The sequence below is a fragment of the Suillus subaureus genome (genome assembly GCF_016647635.1).
Source record: "Suillus subaureus strain MN1 chromosome Unknown BJ212scaffold_148, whole genome shotgun sequence".
Lineage (NCBI taxonomy): Eukaryota > Fungi > Basidiomycota > Agaricomycetes > Boletales > Suillaceae > Suillus > Suillus subaureus.
The window spans coordinates 1-24678 of NW_024538704.1; the positions used below are offsets into that span (position 1 = coordinate 1).

General features: G+C 44.3%; 5 protein-coding genes across 5 annotated transcripts; 3 read left to right on the forward strand and 2 right to left on the reverse strand.

Annotated features, from left to right (window-relative positions):
• Window positions 1-101: 101 nt before the first annotated feature.
• Window positions 102-906, reverse strand: BJ212DRAFT_1402216 (uncharacterized protein). Its single transcript, XM_041337350.1, has 3 exons — window positions 814-906; window positions 577-765; window positions 102-526 (listed from the first exon to the last, which is right to left on the reverse strand). The coding sequence occupies exons 2-3, from the start codon at window positions 714-716 to the stop codon at window positions 376-378; spliced, it is 291 nt and encodes a 96-aa protein (XP_041185707.1). The 5' UTR covers window positions 717-765; window positions 814-906; the 3' UTR covers window positions 102-375.
• Window positions 816-1597, reverse strand: BJ212DRAFT_1591677 (uncharacterized protein; the record flags this gene model as incomplete). The annotated part of the gene is made up of 3 exons (XM_041342521.1): window positions 1303-1597; window positions 988-1058; window positions 816-935 (listed from the first exon to the last, which is right to left on the reverse strand). The coding sequence occupies exons 1-3, from the start codon at window positions 1421-1423 to the stop codon at window positions 816-818; spliced, it is 312 nt and encodes a 103-aa protein (XP_041185708.1). The 5' UTR covers window positions 1424-1597.
• A 17453-nt stretch (window positions 1598-19050) lies between these two features.
• Window positions 19051-19278, forward strand: BJ212DRAFT_1288233 (uncharacterized protein; the record flags this gene model as incomplete). The annotated part of the gene is made up of 1 exon (XM_041332028.1): window positions 19051-19278. A coding segment is annotated over one exon (228 nt), but the record flags the coding sequence as incomplete, so codon positions are not given.
• Window positions 19279-20203: 925 nt separating this feature from the next.
• On the forward strand, window positions 20204-20422 carry BJ212DRAFT_1212413 (uncharacterized protein; the record flags this gene model as incomplete). Its single annotated transcript, XM_041329255.1, has 1 exon — window positions 20204-20422. A coding segment is annotated over one exon (219 nt), but the record flags the coding sequence as incomplete, so codon positions are not given.
• Window positions 20423-20485: 63 nt separating this feature from the next.
• BJ212DRAFT_1216340 (uncharacterized protein) lies at window positions 20486-20951 on the forward strand (the record flags this gene model as incomplete). The annotated part of the gene is made up of 2 exons (XM_041329308.1): window positions 20486-20714; window positions 20764-20951. Coding segments are annotated over 2 exons (417 nt in total), but the record flags the coding sequence as incomplete, so codon positions are not given.
• Window positions 20952-24678: the final 3727 nt, after the last annotated feature.

Consider the following 24678-nt stretch of genomic DNA (forward strand, 5'->3'; position numbering starts at 1 on the left):
CTCACTTCCAGTAGCGTCGTCCTGTCAGATAACGCCTATCAGTTAGTGAACTTCATTCCGCCACCCTGACCTACACATCCAGGCTTGGTTTTCCGGGAAGAATCCACAGTAGTTCAATCTTTTCGTCAAGCTTTTCCAACAATTCCCAGGTTTCGCGGCTAGCTCGTGAATTCGCAAGGACAAGAGCCTCGTGAATGGGAGGCAATTTCAATCTGACGCATCCGCTTTCATCCTCGTACAGTCCGAAATCGACATAGAGCCGAAGGATCAGGATGCCAAGCAGAGAACGCAGGTGAAGATTTAAAGGAACGCAGGGCATCCTCCCTACAATCATAATCAGTAGTACTCCGAAACGAGAGTATTGTCAAATTTTAATCACCGTGATGGCCATCGATCGCGCCTTATCAAAGTAGCCCCAGCCAAGTACTGGTTGTGCTCCCACTCGAGTCCTTGGAAAGGATCAATGATCGGATCGACGAGGATCATCGAAGAGAACAAGGCCGGGAAATGCAATGCGGCTAACGTACTGTGCAATATCATGAGATTCGATCGGTCTCTGAACTACGGATGACATACACCGAGCAACCTCCAAACGAGTGTCCTGCCACAACCAAAGTCCGGGATGAGAAGCCACTCTTTTGGCGCGATTCACCAATGGATGCAGGAACTCGATGAAGTTGGATGGGGAGAGAAGATGTTTCTACCTCTTCTGGCATATAGTTAATGAGAAATTTGCAATGTCTCTCGCATTGTCAGTCCAATCAACTGCTGTCGATTAATTCGAAGCGGGAGGTCTGAAAAACGATCTCTTACAGCTACCACTGAGATTCTGTCTGTTTAGCAGCGGAATCCCCATGTTGCACTGACTCCCATGACCATATTTCATCTATGACACCACAGGCAGCTAGTAGATAGCATAAATTGGTCTCACATATCTAATACACGGTTAGATCCTCAGCATGCATGAAAAGGCATCACGAGACTCACTTCCTTTGGAAAACTCGCTCCGTGCACAAGGAACAAGGTGATCCCCTTCTCCTGACTTCGGCCTCCTTGTCCTTTTTTACATATCGATTGACGCAATTCCACAGCAACCTTTCGTCTGTCACCCCGGAGTAGCCGTCCTCACATAGCGGCCTGTTGTTCCATGAGTTCAAGTCCTAAATGCTTGATATCCCTCTCGGATCTTCTTTTCGAAGAGCGAGAAGTGGCTCGGGCACTGGAATCTTTGGGGTGACTCTGGGATTGGCTGCAGGCATGATATGCGTGCTGATGTTGTGTGTACCGAGTAAGTCATCGGACCTGGGCTTGAAGGGCAGGGCGGGACTTCGACGTGCCCTTCATAAGACTTGAATGGCACCCATGGACGAGGTTTCACGTTCGTCCGGAGTGTTGTAGGCGTGTAGGGATATGAGGAGGTCATGGCTGTCGATGACTGCTACCTGGAGCTCTCTTTCTATCGATTTCCGGTTCAGAGAACACCAGTTTGACCGTTATCTTGAAGAACCAGCATGCATTATATATCGTTCGGAGATGGCTGTAACATTCAGCTAAAGCGAACATGTTGAGTAAAGTCCGACTCAGGTCTTCCGACTACGAATGCCGTACGGTTGACTGAACTTTGCGTGCCTGTTTGAAGAAACCGAGTAAGGTCTACCTATGCTTGTCATTGGCTGAGTGGCACTGCAAGAATAGTAGGAAAAACATTTAAGTACAACTGTTATTGTTACTACGAGGGAAATCGAGCGAGAATTCAGAGAGCTTACTGAGTGGCCCGGGCCCGTTACTTTTATGGGGGAGCAGTAACGGTGGCGTTGATAATTACCTCCTGCGTACCAAAGCTGATTTAGTAGGTATGGAAGGCATGCGGATCTGTTGAATCGTCATCCTCATAGCACATTTCCTTTCTCGTTTTTATCACATGCATTCACTTAATATATAATACGTACTGTCTCGTTGTATCATACCTTGTCTCCAACACTGAGGTATGCTCTCTGGTCTCCTGTCATCCCGCCGTCTCTAATTATGTTCTCTTTAGCGTGTCTTGTTTCTTAGCTTTTAACAGGATCTTGGTATGCGAACAGCCAGACGTGCCGAAGAGGAGGTTTAGCCTTCGGTACAACATCAGTAATTACACTTATCTCAAAACTCGTTTGCTCTCTCTCACATCATTGACCTAGCATATCTTATATTTTTTTGAGTGTGAAACACAATAAAACATATATATCAATACACCTCAATATATTTTTTCTGAATACATTCAAGTTGAAATTTCGGACAAGTAGATCCATTTTCAACAAGGCGGTCAAGTGCAAATAAGTCTGTTCAAGGGCAAAATAGGGAATGTGTGAATTTCCTGATGAAGCAGAAGCGAAGATCCAGCTCGAGAAAGAGATGCCAAAAGAGGCAAAACAGAGACGCAGAGATAACTTAGTCCCACATGCCCGGAAATTGGGATGAATATCGCTGGGGGGTATTTGGGTCGGGGCCGATGCCTCCTCGAGTTAACGCGTATGACTAGTAGTGGTGAGTGGTTATTCAGTGTTTCTTGTATGATTCCCGAGCTGAATCCTGAGCATTGCAGATGCGACTATCCTGTAGCACACATTCCTAGATAATGCCTCGAATCTCAACAACCTGGCAGCTTCTTTCAAGTTAAACTCGCACGTGTCTCATTTCATTTCAAGCGCCCGGCGCCCTATCACAAGAATATAATAATCCACTAAGGCATGATTATATACCATACCATACAATTTATGTAGTGAAAGATGAACGAACAGAACGATGTAGTAGGAGCATAATGCAGCTATAGATATATAAATGAAAACTCGATTATTTGAATCCTCCCTTTGAAAGCAATGCAGTGCAATAGCGAAATCGAAAACCTGAATGACAAATAACAAGAAGAGCAACCTTAAAAGTGACAAAAGACGTAGATGTAGGAAAAAGAAAAACCCCTACTATCATGATGCAGCTCCGGCATGGAGCACCTTCCGCCACCACCCCCGCTTCTCCACAGTAGTCGTATTCGATACAGCAGAGCTCAGGCCGAGCTCGTTAACGTCGACCCCTGATCGACCCCTAGCAACAGATCGCATACTCTTCATAGACGGCGCCCGTAATGAGCCAGTCCACTTCGAGCGCATACTCTGATAATCGCTCTCTGAGTCCTGGCGTACCGGAAGAGGGTGGTTCAGGTCCACGGAATCCGAATTTGAATTTGAATATAGGGATTCGTCTGCGAGTCTTGCTTCATCCTCATCCGCGTAAACTTGGACGTGCCCATCTTCTGTGGTAAGTTCTCGAGAGTGGTCACGCGGCTGCGCTAAAGGCTCGTGGAGATATGTGAAGGGGGTGAGTTGCCCTGGGCGCGTGACAGGTGCAGGATTAAACAGCGCTTCGATGAGCTTCTCCGTCCCGCGGATACCACGAGTATTCGGAAGTTGGCTCGCGTCCAACGGGTTCTTTTTCCGCTTTGAACCGGGTCCGCGTTTTGGGGAAGAGTGGGTTGAGACGGTAGATACAGAGGAGGACGAGGAGTTTTCGTTTGCGTAGAGATCAAGGGTGCGTGGTCGTGTTCGGAAGATGTCATTGTCGAGTAGACCGGCTACCCCGCTTAGGATCTCTCCTTTAGGGAGAGGTGGAGCGATGTAGGATGATTCGCCGCTGACGTGTTCCAATTGAACAGTGAGCTGTGAGGAAATGCCAAGTCAAAAAAGAACAGAGAGACTGATAGGAGAAATACCTTGAGCGTAGCATTGGTCTTGCTCTGCCTAAGTAAATAGCGGCGAGTGACGACTCCAGCGTCGACATATTGAGCGAGATTTAGGCTCACGGCGCCAAGCCTAGGATTTCGCGGTGCATCTGGATCGCCTGGGATAACTCGCTGCGAAACATACTCAGCAAAAGACGACAAGAAAAAGCAACTGCAGAAAACGGACCTGCATGACGACGAATTTTGCCTCACAACCTCCGAGTTCGTTGGTTTCCCTGCCAATACCCATCTGGACCATAACATCAAGAGTGTGTTCCCATACCACGCTGTGTTCCTTTAGCTGTTCAAATGGAGTGTGACCTTTGGCAGGAGAATAGGCATTCGGAGGTGATTTAGCGAGAGAGGGGGATGGGCCTGGTGGGGTAGATTGGGGTAACCAGTCAGCGGAAAGGTATTGTGGGGGTACGTGTTGAGTACGAGAATGCTGGGATGATGAGGTTGTACTAGGGGTTGAGACGGTGCCCGTATTTGAGGTTGAAGTAGGGGATACTACAGGTGAGTTTGCAGATACGATGACTGAGGGAATGGATGGGCCATGTGAGTGGGATGAATTGGAGTTGGTAATGCTTTGAGCGTCTGAGGCATCGTTGACGTTAGCCACGTCTATTTCACTTTCGTGAAGCTTCTCCTTCTCTTTTCCTTTAGCTGAACTGGCACCTCCGTTCGGGGTGGTACTCCCCATAGCCCTGCCCTTGCCCTTCACCTTTCCCAACAGACCTCCACCAGACGTGACCCCCTTGAACTTCCACCGCACCTCGAATTCTCCATTGACAAACGGGACGCTGCTGAGCTGATGTATGGTAAGACGCAAGAGAAATATAGCATGACGAGGCAAGAGATGCGCAAGCTGGGCACGAAACCCTGAGGAATGCACAGTGCCATTCGTAGGGCTAGCTGGTCCCGGGTGTAATCGAGTTGGGGATTTCAATGCCCGGGTATCAGACGTAGGCGAAGAAGGTCGCTTGGCTGTAATAACGGGTGACAGGTGTAATTTTGGACTAGATTTCTTGGCGGGCCGTAAGGTGGAAGACCGTTCTCTGTTACAAGAGAGTAAGGAAGTTGATGATTCGGCACCTGGTGGGTGTCGAGAATCGTGGAGCAACATGTGGTGCGTGCTTCACGGTGGTGGAAAGGACAAGTGCCAATGATTGTGAATTGTGGACCGAATGCTAGCTGACGCGCATCATAAAACAATTACACAGATGGGGGAATGCAGTTCAACCGCTGTGCATGACACATATGAGACTTGCCTATTCTAGCTTACTAACCTCATTTCACGTGGCGATGCCTACTGCAAGGCTGCGTTGGATTAGTTACATCGTGCATCAGAAAGTATTTCTTATTTCAGGAGAGCCACTACTTAACATCATCTTCTAGGAATTCCATCAACAGTTTACGTCCCACTGGCAGACTCTCAGACTGAATTTAATTCCGGGTTCCACCTGGGAGTAATTTTGATTCCTCCAATAATGTTCTCGGGATTGGTTTCAAAACGTCATCAAGTGCCGTCGGATAGTTAGCCTGCGGCGGAGGCGTGCAGTACTAGAGATAACTCAATCCGTCTGATGATAAGGTCTACATCGACGTAAATTTACCTTGACCACGCAAACAAGGTCTACTTGTTACAAGTAACCGGTACCACAAAAGGTTAGCAGTGCAGGGTCTACTCACATGCTATCAGTCACAAAACGAGAAGGTTTGAACCTAAGACAAGGCATCAGATGGAAGTCGAAGACATTAATCACATCGACGTAAATTTGCCTCGAGCACGTCAACAAGGTATGCCATGTTCGAGCAGGTTCTTGATGCCAGAAAAGGTTAGGTGACAGCTTTGGATGAGGTGAAAGAACAAGGTACGTCCTTGTCCTTTTGGCGAGTAGTGATGACTACGTAAAAAAACGCGCTGGCTTGAATTTCACGCATATGACCTGACTCGCGGAGGGCGAGCAAGGTTGCTGGGAATTACCTAAACCGTCTACAAACGAATGTCCAAAAAAGCGTCAAAGAGAGTGAAACAAACTCAAGAAACATATCCTTGTTCTGAAAACGGTTGCAAGACTAGACTGATATAAAGCAATTCTCATCCTCATCTTTTTTAAAAACACAACTACTCCCAAGAGTGATTTGATATCCTTCTTGTTATCTAGCCACCATGTACCAAGTTCGTCCTGCACACCCAATCCAAACAAAAGCCATCTGGGATTACGAGGAATCAGTCGCATCAACAATGGCTTCACAACAATCTTATCCTTCTAACGTCCAGCTTCCTCGCAAGTTGCAACGTCCACAATACATCGAGGTCCCTGCTCAAAATATTGCTGCTATCGATCCTGAACTGTCTCATGTACCGGTCGACTACGTCCGACGTGGTCTCAAGAATCAGGCGAACCAGTGAGTACCACTTCAAATCTTACAATAAGCTCCTTCTAACATATCGCTCAGGATGTTTGCTGGTATCTCAGCCCTTCAATTGTCTCCGAGCATGCATCGCTCCCAACTGCACCACACACCTAGTCTGACAATCCCGATTCGGCCATCCGGGCCCTCCTCTTCTTACCCAACACACATACTCGCTCTCTCCAAATCATCCACCTCCGATTCACATGTGACCCTCGTAGCAACCCACGCCCTCGTCCTCGCATCTAACTGTGCTTCACTCCCCCGCCTCCCTCCATCAGCCTCGTCTCACGGCGCCACAGTCAGCGTCACCCTCCCAGTACTCCCTCTTACCATACCCGCCCCGGCAGCATTCGCACCCCTACACACATTCCTCTACACCCATTCCGCACCCCAACTCCTCTCCGCACTCCTCCCAGCTATCCCGGGCTCCTTCCTATCCACCCTCACATCCCCACAAGCACTCCGCGGCACACTAGCCTCCGGACCTGCTCTCCACACGCTGTCCGCGCATCTCATGTCCTCGGCCCCCGGTATGGGTGCACTCACGAACGTCGCCCAGAATATCGCTGCTGTATGGAGGAACGCGGTTGCATTGGGCGTACATGATCCTGAACTCTGGCATTGTCTTGACTTGGCGTGGGAGGTCATTTTGGGTGCTATGAACCTTGGTGCCGGGGCGCGTTAATTCTAGGATTGATTAATTGTCTGGACTCGGCACTGGTGGCTGTCCGCGAACTCTTTCTCTTTTTCTCTTTTCCTTGGCCTTTTCTCGATCGTAACCCATCACTGTATTCCTGGATCTCTCCGCATCTCATCTCGTCGCGCATCTATCATCATATGCCTTTGTATCCCTGACTATTTCCCCTCTTCTTTTCCTCTTTTCCATATATCAAGACATCTCTATGACTGCCGAGATACCAAGTAAATTACGATCGGGAGTTAATGTGTTTGAGACTTTGTATCTACTATGTATCAAAACGGTCAATATACCTCGTATACAAAAAAGAGAAATTCAATCTTGCTTGCGCCCCTGAGTTTCATTTTAGCTTGCCCTTCGAGTCATTTCAGAGAGCTTGGCGGCGATAGAATAACAACTCCTTCTGTAACTTGTAATCCAGGCTTAGCTTCATCAATTGAAAATGGAATTGGGCTTCGTGCCCATTAATGTAGTGACACGACCATCAATTCTTTTACATCAAATTACAGTTTATCTGGCTTTGAGTGATTTTATGGGCGCTTCTCTGCCAGTCTTGACATTGACAAGTACGGGCCGCTTAGCGCTCGATCAGAATTGTATCCGTGACTGGTCTTCCAAATTCGGATCGTTACGGGCCGCCTTCATCGTACTTCGCTGTCAACTGGAGAACGACTCCGACAACCTGCCGCTTCATCTTAATTCCACTTGAATATCCTCTCGAAGGATTCTCTTGTATTCTGGACATCTTTTTCGTTTAGATGGTCGTGTATACCGATATCGATCAGGCAAGCAAGTTTCACCTTGGTTAAACTTAGGGTTTGCCAGTGCTCAGCTGGCGTAAGTGACCATCCTCGGGCTGTTTCTTTCACATTCATATCTTACAATGTGATCCCCTGAGCTCTACGGCTGTGCTCGCACAATCACCACCGTGATGAACCTGATGTTATTCCGAAACACTCTCGACACCGGTACCATATATCCACTACCATGCTCTTCTCACCAGCCCACAAGCACACCCTCTTGATCCAAAACACTCCTGGTACCAGAGAGCACGAGTCCGACAGCTTTGGGAAGGATCATGACAGCTTGGTTCTTCGCAGATGTGTTGACTTACTATCAATCAGCCGTTTTGCATGTTTTCCCAGTGTGGTTTCTCTTCCAGATCTTTCATCTTCGATTTTTATTTTATTTTGGCGCGAACCGGACTTACGCGAGAAATTTACGCCGCGCCTCTGCGAGATGTCACGTGATGTCGATCACAGGTAATATCCATTCATTCCTATATAGATGTGACACCAACAAATACAATTACCCTCATGTAACATAGGCACTATTGGAGGGGTCCAGGAACTGGAACTGGAACTACTGTTCAACCGCGTCGTCACGGAACGACTCGGAACGCGTAACATGCGCTGCTGTCCAATTCTAAAATTTTAGAATTGAGCAGCCTTTTTTTCATGCATAGCCGCATATATATGCCGTTTGACCATCTAACTACTTCCTCAGGCGTATCATGTCGTCCCCAGGTCCCACTCTGCAACAGACGGAAGGTGAGTCTAGCTGCTTGACCTTCTACGTCGCTGTACTTGATACTTTTTTTTTAGTCGCAGACATAACCCTCACGGTCACGGCTGTCCTTATCACATCCCTCCGTTTGTGCATCCGTGTGCGGCAGAAGCGTCTGGGGATTGACGATGCATGGGTGGCTCTCGGCATGGTATTCGACTTTCTACTATTAATCTCCGATTGCTTGTATCTACAAGACTACGGTGAGCGTCTCCGCAGTGTGTATGTTGCATATATCTTAGTGAATAAACGCAGAAAGATACCCTCAAAACACAAGGATAGCATTATACTACATGTGCTCTCTTTTCTTCTTATACTTGAAGGACGTTGCTAATACTACATCAGGATCGCACAATTCTTTTACGGAGTTGTATGGTAAGACACTAGGTTCTAGTGGCATGGCAACGTGACAGAACTGACATGAACACACAGGTCATCGAAGTTATCCATGTTGTTTACCATTGTGCGACTCACAATCCCGGGAAAATTTAGGAGATTTCTTATGTGCGCTGTCGGTACCTTCGGCGCTATATGGGCTCTACTTTTTTCACAACTGTGGTGGATTTGTGAAACTCAGCCCAACTGGAAATCACAACCACATCCGCAGTGCGATCTCGGCAGGCGTGTTGCAATAACGCAGATGATCAGTGAGGATTCATTGTTCATAAATTATATCGGTCTTCTGATGTATTTCAGCCGACGTTCTTGCGGACTTTTTTCTCATCGTTGCTCCATTTTTCCTCATTTACAAAGTCAGATTGTCAAGGTCGCAAAAAGTCCGGATATTATCCGTCTTCTCTACGTCAGCAATCACCACAATTGTCAGTCTCACCCATGCGTATTACATCTTCGCTGGTGGAGGGCTCAAGGAGGTCATGGCTGCTATAGTCGAGGTTCGGTGTCCGTGTTTAGACCTCGAGCGCTGCTGATCACGCTTTAGGCTTCTGTGTCTCTAATCGTCGCGAACTTGAGCGTCGTCGTCGCGTTTATCTTCCGTTTAAGTTCAGATGATGATTCACCATCCAATCCGACACCCATCATAACTTTTGGTGGACAACACAGGACACGCATGGCTGCAACTCGTGTAGCTGTTGAAACCACCACGATCGTACTGGAAGATCTCTCCGAGTCTCGTCTCCGTTCTATGAAGACAAGCGACGACGACGAAATTACTTTACACAACAACAGGGAGCGAAAGCAGACGAAGGAATGGTGCTAGAGCAGAAAAAAGTTAATTTTCCCGACTCCCATGTTAGCGGGGAAGGGTCTTTGTGGAATGGACACTTTTTAATTTCTTCTACTTTCCCTGGCAAATTGCGTATATTGATCGATCACGATCATTTTTGCCGTTCGTGTCTAAACCGTGCAATCACACTCCTTGTCCCCCTCTATCCCAATCCGAGAACGAAAATTTCAACACGGCCGCATTGGTGATCTGCACCATCTGTGCCAATTAAACGATTCGATGCAGAGCGTGGAATTCTGCTCGACAAGACGCATGTGGTGAGTCCACTGTCTTCATTCAAGGAGACGGGTATCTGCGCTATTTTTGCATCAAGCATCGTCCTCCCACCCTAGCTCAAGCTCCTGTTTTAACTTCCACCTATACATGTCTTGCATTTGATGGTTGTAGGTGGGGTTCAGCCACTTTCAAACTCCGCACATGATTTCGTCTCAAGAGGGTGAAGCCAAAATGAGTGTCCAATGGAAATATATACTGGTAGGGTTTTACCACACATTTGCAGTGAGTAGTTTGTAAGGAGTCATAGGCGTGAATTGTCAAGCTGATATGAAAAAAATGGTGTCTATGGTGACCTGACCTACTGAAATACTGCAGAATGCAAGAATATTTATATATTTTTCATAGCATGCCAAGATTTAAAAAAAAAAAAATACCTGGAACAAGATTTGGGTGAGAAACTTGCTTGTGTCACTGGTGAGTGGTATATCTATCATCTTTGAGGTTCACTTCAACATGATTCGGGAGCAAGGATGACATTTGTGAGTAGTTACTAATAGTGATGTGCCAGGCTGGGCCTCAGGCCCTCAGGCCAAGCCAGGCCTATGCTGCTGGCTTGTAAGGGCCTAGGGCCTGGCTCATGATTTTCCAGGCCTGAGCTGTGGGCCTGAGCCCTCATCTGCAAACCACAATGCTTTATACAGTGCACAAGCTCTACAGCTTGGTCCCTACTAGCCAGTTCATCACAGTAGCTCCTTACTCTGTGAATATCTGTACAGACACTCACAGACCACCCAGTAAATATGAAATACCTGTTAAATTGCAATTTTTTTCACTGTTTATGTATGTACAGACACTCACAGAGCACTCAGAGTGAGAATTGTGCACACATTCACTTTGTACAGTTCACCCAAGGCATTTAGGTACAATGGCAATATATTGAATCATATGGTACAGGAACATCAGTATACTAGTAGTGAAATGATAGACTCAGAGCAAAATGAATATGTGACTTGACAGAAAAAACAGCTCTGCAACTTGGACACAGGAATGCAAAGACTCAGTTGAGGACAATCTGTAGGTGGTTATGTCTGGTCTCCTCGGTGCCATTGAGCTCCAGACTTGTGGCCCTGGGTAAAAATAATCAGCATCAGAAATTTCAAAGAAAAAAAATGTTCTTGCCATCCTGCTTCAGCCCATTCCTGAAGTTGTGCTACCAACATGGGACTGTGATATGGATGTTGAAGAATTTTGTTGATCATTCTGAGCATCTGGCAGTATATTGGGCTGTATTCCTTGGCAGAGAACTTGGGATAAGATTTGCCCTGACCATTTTTAGCAAGGCTGTCAAGGACACAATTGTACTACAAAAATGTCAGTACATAATGTCAGGCAGAAGGGAAGAAAGTACCATGGTGGAAACCAGAGCCAAGCATGAGATGGGCAATTGTTTGTGAAATATATCTGGTCTCTTCTGCGCAATTTGATATGGCCCCATGTAAAAGAATGCAGTAGACATGTCATGAAGAGCAATATGAGTGAAGTTCCTTGTTTTGCCCTGGTGATATTATTAAATGTATGTTGTTATGGTCAGCACATGATCACTTACTAATGCATCTAATCCAAACTGTAAGAACTCAGATCCAGCAAGTAACTGTGAAGTGGCACCTTCAATCCATGTTGCATGTTCTTGAGCAGGGACTGATGCAGGGGGGACAAGTGAGTATGCAATAGGTGCTAAGCTTATAGCAGTTCTGATCACCATGTTGAAAGATCATCATATAACTTCAAATCAATTGTATCAGTGAGACATTATGAATTAAGAGAGTGAAACATGACACACCAATTGAGCCATACTACACTTCTGCTCTGGCCAAATTCCTGGATTACAATATAAAACAAATTAACTCATGAAGAAATGAACACTTACCAGCTTTGAATTGCTCTCCTTCCCTGTCTCAAGCAACTAAAGTTGCAATGAGAACTTCAGTTATAGACCCTGCAAGATCATTAATGGAAGTCAGGAATGGGTCCTCAAGTGCATGTTCCACATGACATTCTCCTTTGGTATGTTCAAGGAAGCTTTTCCAACACAGCCTGTACCAAGCTAATGAAGTAGGCTTGGGCCTATCATCTGCCTGTTGTGTCTGTCTGCTTCTCCTTGGAGCTTGTTAGTTATTGGTGCCCTCAGCTACTTGATGAAGCAGCTTGAGAGTTTCAGGGTCAGGAAGGTGAGGCTGTCCATTTTGTTTGTGATGGCACTCCAATATGTCACTAGGCTTTGAGGGATAATAGTGAGCCTTGTTCAGAATAGAAACTGTTTCCTCACCTCACAACATTGTACCTGTTGTTGGTGTTGTGCACCTGCTGAGGGATCCAGAATTGTCATCATCCTCTTCCTCATCCTCAATGTTGCTGTTCAACAACTTGGATGCTCACAGTACAGATTGAGGCCTAACACTGTTGTCCTCCTCAAATAGGGCTGGATCCAGGTGTTGCCTCATAAAGGTGGTGTGCAGCAGTGGTACAACATTGGATGAGGTTTGATCACTGGCCATTTTTGCAGTGCACTTCTTGGCAACCTTCACACTAATAGCAACATAAGGATTATTAGTCTCTTCAAGACTGTTCAGTACTAGGGGGGGTAATGAAACCAAACCTTCTACCAGGTGGCTGCATTGAGAAAATGGGATTTGTGTTGTTGATACTCAAGGCAGGACTATTGGTAATTGCAAGTGAACTATAAGGTGGAGGGACAACCTGAATGTGGACATCAACATCAGCAAAAACAGGTAGTGATGCACCTAACCTTAGAATGACCCTTCTGGCCCCTATGAGCTGGTTCTGGAGCCTGAGGGTTCACTGGGATATTGGAAGTGAGAGATGTGGAGCCCTTGGGAGGATGGCCTTGAGACTGAGACTTAAGGACTGCACCAATTTTTTGCATCTGATGGTTCCTACCTCTGGTCCCTGTATTTGGACAGCCAGAATGTTGTGGAGCACTGTCCTCAGCTACTGCTTTAGACAGACCAAGAGAAACAAGTGGCATGCTGGGTGCTTCAGTGAACTCTGCAGCTTTGTGAGACTTCTTTGGCAAACCTGCCCTGCCAGAAGCATCTGAGCCTTTGTGCTTTGACTTCTTCATCTTGGGACTAGCAATAGCATGAGGAGGCATGACTGTGAGTGCACAAGGAATAGAGAAGGTGGTGCAGTCTCAGTCTAACATTCATTGAATCACAGATGCATCAGCCTTTATAGTACTATAGTACCAGTGTCATATCTCAGAGTAGTTTGTCATGTCTCAGAGCCAGTTGGGCTAGTGGATGTGAATAATGAGCAATATTACTTCAAAAAACCTCTACATACCCATGTAATAGTCAATGCTGCATGTTAGGAATCTTATGAAGAGTGACTCAACTTAACTGAGCCTGAGAATAGTACTATGCATTCAGCAGGTAAAAATGGATACAAGTCACAACAACCTAAAATGTACAATTTATGTGAAAAGAGATGATACCAGTGTGACATGACAGCAAACAATGTAATGAGATAGTGTGATGGTTACATTGAATATCATATATACACACTAATGGTCTGACTCATCATGAAAATCAGCATCAGACTTCTGCTGCTCCAACTCAGGTAATCCTACAGGGGGAGATTGCAAAGCAATGTGTTTCTCAACAGTCTGTGAGAAAAACTGCAGATTCTTTCAGTGTCTTGACAGTGGATATGAGCTCTTTGTCATCCAGGAGACAGTCAAGGTGAGAGTTTAATAATGAAAGAATGTCATTGAAGGAAACAGGGTTCTCCATGTTGTCCTTCAATACTGAATGCCATTCTTTGGTGAGAGGGATCAAGTCTTTGCACATATTGCAGTGACCTATCTCCATATTATACAAGTGAATGGATGTGCATAATATCCCATATGATATGGGCCAGTGGACCATGGGCCAAAGGTAAAAATATCCCTGACTATGATGAATGGGCCAGGAGGGATAATATTCCCAATGGAGGTGGTGTCTTACTAGGATGTGAAAGGCAGAAAAGTCACCAAATTCACTATCCTTCTGTGGTCAACGGTTCAGACAAATACCAATGGTTGATAACGTAGTCATTTGTGGGGGACAAGGTTTTTTTTGTTGAACTTTTCAAGTGAACACTAGTGACGTAAAATGGACAAAGAAGTGTGGAAATCAATAACTGGCTTGAAGCAGTACTATGATCTCAAGTAAAGTCAGTAACTGGTGTGATGCAGTGCTATGACCTTCAGAATAATATGTTGCAGCTGTATGTAATGACTAGAGCTATAATATATCCCTGTGGATATTTCTTACTTATCTTCAGCAATGGAGATCAAATTCACTAGTGAAATTGTCCCAATATGTGGCCTTGAATCCAACTCTCTGCTGCTCAGGCACTCACTATGAGTATGACACAGTCCAGAACAGAGTACACTCTTTGATGTAGTCTTAAGTGGCCAAGCTCTTAATATTCATTGACAGATTGATTGTAGGTCTTATTTGTCTTTCCTTATTGATGAATAATATGTGTGATTCTCCCCACAGAACTTTTCCTGTGTCTAAAAGAGAGCTAGAATGAATACTACTTGTGTAATCAAATATGGCTCAAGTGTGTGGCCTCAAATACTTCTGAATAATATGTGAAGAATGTGGTAAAAGAATGGAGTAAATAAGCTAATATTTCTCCTAGTTGTCACTTATTTGTTCACTTAGATAATAGGGGTAAAGAAACTTAGGGGTGTATGCACTAATCCTCCTTTGATTCCCCTAAACTTTGTCTCACTCTGATTGGATGATTAATACTTGGGAATGAAATTGATTACTTCACAAGAGGGGAAAATGAGCCCCTTATATGCTACTATACTAGTGGCTATGCTATTGATTACCAATGTACTTAAATTAAATTGGAGTCATATTGAGTCATACTGAGTCAGTATGAATCATTATGAGAAAGGACTATAGAATGCTTGGCAAAGGCTGTGTTAAGACCATAACACTGCCATGCTTTGTAATAATGCTTGGTAAGGGCTGTGTTAGCACTGGCTTGTTGTTGTGCTTTACCAATCATCATCTTTCTAATCATAGTATCAATTTGTCAGGTTTCACAGCTTTGGATACATAGATACAAAATAAAGTGGCATAAAATGTTGAAACATATTTGTAAAGTGGCATAGAATGTCAACACATGTTTATTTCATATACAAGAAAGATAAGTGGCATAATAAGTACTTTACATGGACAGCTAAGCCATTTCTTGGTGAAACATGCTTTGAAATGTCCAAATAAAATTAATGTTGTGCATAGAAAAGTTCAAGTGACTTCATAGTTTGAAATAAAGAGTAACATAAATCAACATAAATCATAATATGGTCATGACCATGCACAAAACAAGCTTCGTGTGTGTCACCAGTAAGTTTATACATTCATTAGGATCAAGGATCACCATGCATGCTCACTAAACCCTTGCAGATCAATCACCTCCAGCTCAAGCTGATCATCCAGGTATTCCCATTGATCCAGACTTGTACCTTGGGCCTGAGGATGATATCATTGATGTTGACAAGTTGCCAGATTCTGCTGATCCTAAGATTGATGCTCCAGCTGCATCAGAAGTGTTTATGTCATGCGAGTCCATTCATTCCAGAGGATTATAGATACTTAATGTATCTCTCAAGCAGACAAAACATCTACTGAACTTCATTTACAACAGTCGGAACTCACTAATGAAGATTTATGTTTGATAGTCTGGGAGTTCTGACCATTTGGGTCATATGAACACACCAGGTGTGAGTATCTGACACAGTAGATCATTTATCTTTGGGCTAATTTTTCTGCAAGTGCAATCCATTCAAGATTGACTCAGTGATTACAAATAACATACTGGGGATCTTCCTGATCCTTCCATTCCACTGTCACTTGAGGCTGAATGACCCTTCCAGACAGCTTGGGCAGAAACTTCCAACAAACTCAGAAGAGCTGATACAGACCTCCAGAGGTTGCAAAGAGCTTAATAGATGAGCATCAAAATGCTCAAGATAGTGGATTCCCTGATCAATCATTTTGAGGATCAAATTCAAATGTAAATTACCGAGTTTCTGATAGTAGTCAAATCACATGTAGACTTCTGAATTTTCATTAACATACCCACATCATGTAAACAACTGAATTTGCGACACATTCCTCTTCCATTTCCAATTGAGTTCTTGAGGCTCAGGAATTCCCAAGTGTCAAACATGGAAGTTTAATTCTCACTTTGGCTCACTGAGTCCTGAGTGTTGAACACTAAAGTTCAATTCTTGCTTTACTGAGGATCACTGAGTCCCAAGTCTGATTCAATGATTAAACTCAGGACTCAGTGATCCTCAGTAAAGCGAGAATTGAACTTTGGTGTTTGACACTCAGGACTCGGTGAGCCAAAGTGAGAATTAAACTTCTGTGTTCAACACTTGGGACTCAGTGGGCCAAAGCAAGAATTAAACTTTCATGTTCAACTCTTGGGACTCAGTGAGCCATAGAGATTGAATAACATTGACATGTACATAAAGGCAGCCAGTGTAGTATAAGTCCATTACTTCTTTCTCCTTGCTCTAGTCACTCAAGGGGTACTGTCTGATGGCTATTGTGTTGACTTACTCTGGGTTGTTCTCACCAATGGCTCAATTGCTGCTTTTTTTCCCCGCATGTTCTTTGGTGCCAGAGACGTGTGCCCTCCTTCCATTGCAACATCCTCCTCAACATTGCTAGTGACTCTGTCAGTCAACCAAGCCAGGAGGTCACCCATTCACAATGTCAGCAGTGCACCAGTTTTTGCCAGCTTGACCAGGCAAGGCTTTGGAATTGTATGTGGGACTGCTGTCCCTTCATGTGCTGTCAAAGGACCTGGCTCTCTTCTGGGTCTCTTTTGCAGGGATCTACCATTGGCCATGTCATCATCAGCATCATCCTTCATGTGATGAGAGTCACTCTTGGGATTACTCCCAGGATGACTCTTGGTGTCAGTTGATGAATTCTGAGGCCTTCAGATCATCTGCTTTCTGACTTTAGGAGTCCAATGAAAAGGTGAATTCCCAGATACAACCAATGCTACCATGTCTCCATCTTTGTTCTTCTATGCTTTGAACAGGAATGTTAGACCTTTGCCTTTCTCCTGCTGAGCATGCCAGAAATTGAGTAAGGCCATAGTGTCCCAATTTTGCAACTTCAAAGGCTTCTTCAAGTCCACCTCTGATGGAACATACTTTCTTGCCACAAAGTCATCCTGACTTTGTATGATGGCACTCCATGGCATGACTGCCTTATCAATCCCAGAACAGATCCCTGTGTCCATGCATTCAACACATTCTCAGGTGTTGCAATGATAGACTCATGATAGTGCGATGTAAGAAATGCCCTCACTATGGCCTTCTCCTCCTTGAGTTTTGTTTTGGTGATGTCTAGAAGCAATGGCATCCCATCTCCATTGGTTTCCAGTTCAAAAGCAGGCTTTCTGATTCTTTTTCAACCTCCCTTCATCTGTCATCCTCCATCCTGTGCCCTGGCACCTATCATCACAATGATCAACAAATTCCTTCTAGTAGCCAGAGTTCAAATACTCACTGAACTGTTCCTGTGCATACTCCTGCCAAACTGGCTCGATGTCCTCCCAGTCCTTCATCTTCATGAAGCTGTCCCCATCTCCTAATACCTCATTATCATCATGCCTGCATGAAATGTATTGAGATTGAAGATCTGTGATAGCCAACAAAATTCACTTACATCCTGAATAGCACCTCTCCCTGTTCATTCTTCCAAGCTGACATCACAAATACTCTCATCCTGCATTGCCTCCACATCTCCTTTGAAAAGTGCTCCATATATGCAGGTCCCTTCTTACAAGTGACTTGTGCCTGTATCTTGGGAGGAAAGTTGTTGGACCATTCTTCAGCTGTTTCCTTTGCCTTCTCCAACTTGTCATCAGACAATTCAGCCATGACTCTCTTTACAGCTGCCTGATAATGCTTGAACATACCAGGACCTCCTAGCTTTGCCCTGGACTTGTCCTTGATCCTCTTTAGTACCTCTTCCTGGTTCCACTGGTAGATCACCATCCTAGGCATCCATTTCCTCTCATACTTTATCATGTCCTTCCTTTCCTTCTTTTTCCTGTTGTTGAACAACCAAGTCTTGTATATCTGAGCATTGATGGAAGAATAAGATATTAAAATTTTAGTTTTTCAACACAGCAAGGATGAATCACCTGCTTCCTCTTTTTCCATTGTGCTTGGTCGACCTTAGGAGCAAATAACCTGGCAGCCCTAGCTATGGCAGTGAAAACTGCCCACTTCTCTTTCCTTTTTGCTGAAGTCCACTCAGGAAGGTAGTTCTTCAACTCCAAAATTTCATTTTCCATGAGCTTCTGTGTCTGTGATTGACATGCCCTATGTCTTCCAGAAGTCAACTGAGTGGAGTGACCTGATCTTGCCATGGTGAATGAGATTGCAGAATGGGCTGAAGATAAGCAAGTTGGAAGTAATAATGGTGACAAGTTGAACTTTGAGCAAAGCCTAACAGTTGGTTAATTGACCCATATTGGATGCAATACCATTAGTGGAAATGAATTTGTAATGATGCATCAAGACTGCATAACATCGTATTGCAATAACAATTCATTTGACCTTCCTGAGCTAATGCTTTGCTTGCAACATCAGAAAATAAGATGAAGATAGGTAGATGCACCCCACTGCAAAAATCCCACAGGGTAGAAACAAGGGGGAGCAAAGGTAGGAAAACTTGGGTTAAGGTCCCACTTGCTAGCACAAAATGACATGCCTATGGGTCCATGCCTAACTCTTCCCCAGAATCACTAACACTTCAGCCAGTTGAGGCACCACCTCCTTGGGAAGACTTTCCTGACAATGCTTATGAGCATGACCAAGGCTCATTTGAGCCTTTGCAACTCCCAAAAACCATGGCAAGTTCATGTAAAATGTTGGATTGTCATTCAAATGGTAGCTGAGCATAAAAAATGCAGAGTCAGAATGATTACCTCAGACAATGGCTGCCAAGGCAGGAATAGTATCTGCATCACCTCCTGGATTGAGAAGCTCCACCAGAAGATAGGAGATGCATTGTCTGCAACCAGGATAGGGTCTACAAATGTCAAGATTGCCTTGGGGAGCCACTATATTGCACTGGCTGTTGCAGGAGTCAACATTGTTGCAATCCTTTCCACTGGATCAGTCAATGGAATGGTCAATTCTTCAAGCAGAGTTGTCTCACTCATGTTGGACTTGTCATACACCTTGGTCATGATGGCAAAAAATGTCTGGTCCTCACAGATAGGTGGGATTTATTTGAAGAAGGCAAGCATGAAGACTAGCTTGAGCCTGTGTTAAGGTCGTACTCAAGGGATAACTGGATCCAAAGGGCTTCGGCCTCAGTTCGTGTGCTGTGCCCCTTACCTGAGTATTGCCCCTTATTTCAGGAAGGCAAGACTAACACGTCCAGAAGGTCAGACAAGTAGCATAACGGATCTGGACGACTTCCAGATGTGGGATAGGTATCATAGGGCTAATCCGGATGAGTCCAGACTAGAAACTAATGGTAATAGACTGTTGGAGACAGAGGCAGATATGGATAGACTATAGGAATCAATCCTAAGTCTCAGAGGGTGATGAGAGTGGAGATACTCAAGTCTGGAGGACGGGAATGAGTAGAACTAAGATGATATTCAAACTGAGGTACTATGGAAAGTTACAGGAGGTTATATACTATAGGTATCTAACAGAATGATCAATCAGCAAAGTCTGAGGCTATGTATGAAGCATGTGGATAGTCTATTGGTAAGTAGAAACAGATCACAAATCATGAAACAGAAATGAAACATAGGTAGCGGATAAGGGAGCAGGACAGATATACAGATAACTGAAACACCAGAGTTAGGGGGTTACCAAAAGGAGATGAGCGCTGGTTGTGGATTCAGATGAGTTGTGGACTGGACCAGATGAGTGGACAGATTGAATGACAAGATGTTGGAGGGAGATAAGATGTGGATAGGATCAGAGATAAGATGTGGATCTGAGATGAGATAAGGGTCGGATCTGAGATCTGGATATGCGGATATGACAATGCCATTCTACATTTGCCTTGATCAAGTCTGTTTAATTATATAGTAATAAGTACACTAGCACACAGAGATGGTCTAGAGTTAACGATGCATCATTTGCAGACAAATGAACATGGATTATGCCCTTTGTGAGGCTGCCCAGCACAACATGGAAGGCATCACTGGGGCTGTCACCTTCTATGACATCAACTGTCAATACAACAAGCACTTTTGGGTTCGGGTGGATCAAAGCCAATTTCTTGAAATGGTTCCAGAATTGACCATCATTCCTGGAATTGGGTTGTGGCATGTCCACAGACATCAGGACAGCTGCTATGTCCAATATGCATCAAATTTTATTGAAGGCATCAGTCAGATTGATGGTGAGATCATGGAGATCCCATGGTCACATCTCAACCTGATTTCCCCTGCTGCTTGGGGAATGTCATCCCTGCATCAAAAGGAATGTCTTGATTATCAGATGAATGATTCCAATTTCTGCAAGATGATCCACATGAAAAGGACTCTTTGCTGTAAATACAAGCAGGTGGAGAATGTCATTGCTGAAAGTGAAAAGGTTTTTGACAGACTTGATGAAGCAGCACCTGCAGCTTCAAAGAAAGAATGGTTAGCCAGCGAGAGGATTGCTCAGTCTAGCAGAATAAATAATCCTGTAGTGATGGATGTATATGAGATTAATATCAAGAAGGGTAAGTTGACTTTGGCTTCATTGAAGTCAGAATTAATTGTTGCACTCAGCACTGAGCAAAAAGGAGATCAAGCTTAGGCTGCTGGAGGAGGGTAATGCCTGTAATGCAGCACCTGCTTGCAGATCAGTGGCAACATGGATATCAATGGGGTTGGCAATTGAAGAGGCTCAAATTGCATTGGTCATTGAGCTCCAAAGAATTGGAAGAAGAACTACAGAGACACAGGGATTAGACATTGCCCAGCAACACAATTGTCTCCAAGGCCAGATAGATGGATTCACTTGGTCTGCTCTTATGCATCTGGGAGAGGGATTTGATGCAGATGATGATCCTGATGACTTGAATGTAGACATTCTTGATGATCTCAATCATGACCCAGCAGATTTCACTGACACATGTGATACATGGGCAAACTCCCCTGAGCTTTTTTTTTAATTTTTAATCATTGTTTATTGTCCATTGGGGTGATGCCCTATGGTAGACAAAACATACAGGTATATACTTGTTCATTTACATTTGTTTTGGGGAAATATCATGTGGTGTGTGTTCATTGGTCCAGGTGTGGCATGAGGATGGGTAAAGCCAACTAAAGGTGATAGGGATATTTTGGGGCTTATTCTTCTGCTTCATCATCTGCAGGGGGTATGACATCTCCAAAGGTGTGTTCTACTGTGTGTACTTGCTATGAAGTGGAGTAAGGGTTTTATACACTTTTGGTTGCTTAGCAAGTTCTTGAGGTGGCTGGCTTGGGGTCCTATCTCGTTTTGGAGTGCAAGTCATTGTCTGGTGTATTTCAGACAGGCAAGTAGGAAATAATGGACTGTTTCTTCATGGCGATGACATTGCTGGCATGTGAGACTGGGGACCTTCTTTATCTGGTGCATGTGCTTGTTCAAAGGTGTGTGGCCTGTGTGTAGTTGGAAGAGTAAAGAGGAATGGTGTCACAGGAGTTTTTCAACTAGCATGGAGAAGTGTTTTGATGGGGTGTTCTTGTCAATTTCATGGAGGCATTCATAGTGTGGTAAGTCCTTCATGATGGTTGCCACTTCAGCTCTGATCTCTTCTTGGAATTGCTGCTTCAGTGCTGACTTGCTGATTGGTAGGGTGAGTTTGATGCTGTTTCTGGTGGTGAGGAGGGTCTTTGGAAGCTCCCTGGGTGTATTACTCTCTCCTCTGGCCACTCTCTTGGCCTGCTCATCAGCTGCTTCATTTCCAGGTATGACCTGTTCGGAGACATGATCCAAGAAGGGTGGATCATTATTTACATGGACGATATACTAATCTTCTCAAAGGACGACGAAACCCACCGTATTAGAACTCACAAAGTACTCCAACAACTCCGTGACAACCTCCTGCACCTCAAACCTGAAAAATGTACCTTCAATGCAACCAATATTGAATACCTCAGCATGATTATTAAACCCAGTTCTATCGCCATGGACCCCGCCAAATTAAAAGGTATATCCGAATGGAAAACTCCCATGAAAGTGAAGGAAGTCCAGTCATTCCTCGGATTTGCTAACTTTTACTGACGGTTTATTGCTGACTATTCATCAATTGCTAGACCCTTTCCTCCTGGCTGACCCAGGAGTGGCTGTGAGACAGCACTCAGGCTAGCTGCATCTTGTGCCTTGTGATGGTGCTTTTTGCGCTGTTCTGATCCAGGTTCACAGGTTCAGATAGCACATCAGAATGTTAAAATTTTAAATGAGAATGTAGCTAACACATACCTTTTCATTGTGCTTCAACTGCTCTTATAGCTAGCTTTGCAAATTCCTTAACCTCCTTTTTCTCCTGCTTTTGCAAACAACTCCTTTCATGAGATGTAATGCCCCAAGACATGAAGGATTGAGTACAATATCTACACCATACTTCATTTGGATTTGGGCCAGATGAGGTACCAGCTGGTGCCTGCAGCTGCAGTGCATGAGTGTGTGGCAGCACCATGGTGAACAATATGTACAGTATCAACTTCAAATGGACTTGAGATGGAGAAAGAAACTAGATGATAGATGAGTCCCATAGATAAGAACACTATTGAAATTAACCAGTGAAAGGTGGCTGACTCATAATCAGAAGCTTGGAAGCTGATTGGACGCAGCTAAAATTATCATTGGGTCCTTTGAAGTGCCAAAAATATATCAGGTTCCATGGAAGGGTCTGGAATTGTGCCTACAATGCCATTGGAAGGTGCTGGAATGATGACTAAAGATAGAAGCCTTCCAAGGTAGGTTTAGATTTTTTCAACAAGAGATCCTTCTTATTGCAGTCCATGCAAATGTTGACCACTTCAATTGACCTCATGTCTTTCAAACTGCCTGTACTGTCAATTTCTTTGATTCTTCTATCAGGACTTCTGTCGGAGACAGTGCATTCTATGTAGAAGGATTTTGTATCTCAGGTGTCAAAGGTTCGTGTCTTCATTCCATTGTTTATTGATCTGATGATCTGATATTGTTTTTTTTTCATTGGCCAGGCCTTGCAAAGACTCATATACAGGATTTATTGGCATTGAAGAAAAAATATCAGGTTTTGATCATGCAAAAATGTTGTGAGTTGCGCTACAAAGGCTCAACAAGTTCTTGCATGTTGATTTAAATTTACAGAAGGAGCAGCAGCTCCATTCAAAGTATTGAGGATGTACTATCAGAACTTCAACAGGAATATTACACAAAAATACCACTTTGTCCTTGACAACTGGCCACTCAGCAAGTTCATTGCACCTAGCAATATTAATTCTCTCACAGAACTCCAGGTATTGTATAATGCCTGGGACTCCAATGCTTCATGTTTCTGCAAGCTCTCAGATGAAGAGTACAAAGCTTGGGAGGTGAAAAATTTCACTGATGTTCTTGCTTTGGCAAGCACCCTTCATGACACTGACAAAGAAGACCTCATTGCTGAAGGGGAGAACAATGCACCAGGTCCCCAGCTACTGTCCAATTCAGTACCCAAGAGCCCTGCCAACCCTCCTTTGCAGCCATCAGATTGTGATGCCTCCATTGCTGCTCCTGAACTAACACAGACCCAGAAATGCAAGGTACCTTCAGAAACACCAGCTGGAAGTGTGGTATTCACAATGGATGGGGCACCTATGCAGGTCACCAAGAAATCAAGGAGGGAACACACTGATAAGGATATAAAGCATGGTCCCTGTAAGAAGAAGGGTGATGCATTGGCAGTGGTGTCTAGCAAGGGACCCTCACATTCTACTGATAATACAAGAGACCTACTCAATGCTCCTCCATGTGGTGGCATGCACATCACACTTTGACCCATGGTCATTCTTCTGCTGATAGTATAGCAGCAATATGATTAAATGTTATTTTCTCAAGCTGATAGTTAGTAATGATGAGCATGAAGGTTTGATAGCCACATGCTTCAAATTTAGATGTTATATGTCATATGATACATCTACAGTGGCTCAAAAAACTGTCCGCATGTTTTGACATTTTTCACTATCTATGATATTGTGTGAGAACTCACAAATGGCTCAAGGACATGCTTATACCACATTGTAGTATGGCTTCAGGGCTTTCATTTGAGCCCTGAAGCCATACCACAATGTGGTATAAGCATGTCCTTGAGCCATTTGTGAGTTCTCACACAATATCATAGATAGTGAAAAATGTCAAAACATGTGGACAGTTTTTTGAGCCACTGTATGCCTAGAGGATTCTCGTTCCCTACATTGTTTTCCCCAGATTGCTTATATTATTTATTAGTTTCTTGTCATTTATGAGACCTAGTGGCCAGGACCATCTCCCACTATCTATGTGTGGCATATTTGGGGGTGCATATCGAACTAGTATCATTTTGTGGTCAGGATGGCTAATGTACATGTTGACCAGTCATGTAGGCTTTTATCATGCACTGGGGATGAGTATATTCTATCAAGTCTCAAGTATGAGTTGGTGTTGCTGTAAAATGTGAAGAGATGGGATACTGGGTGCATTTTTCTCCA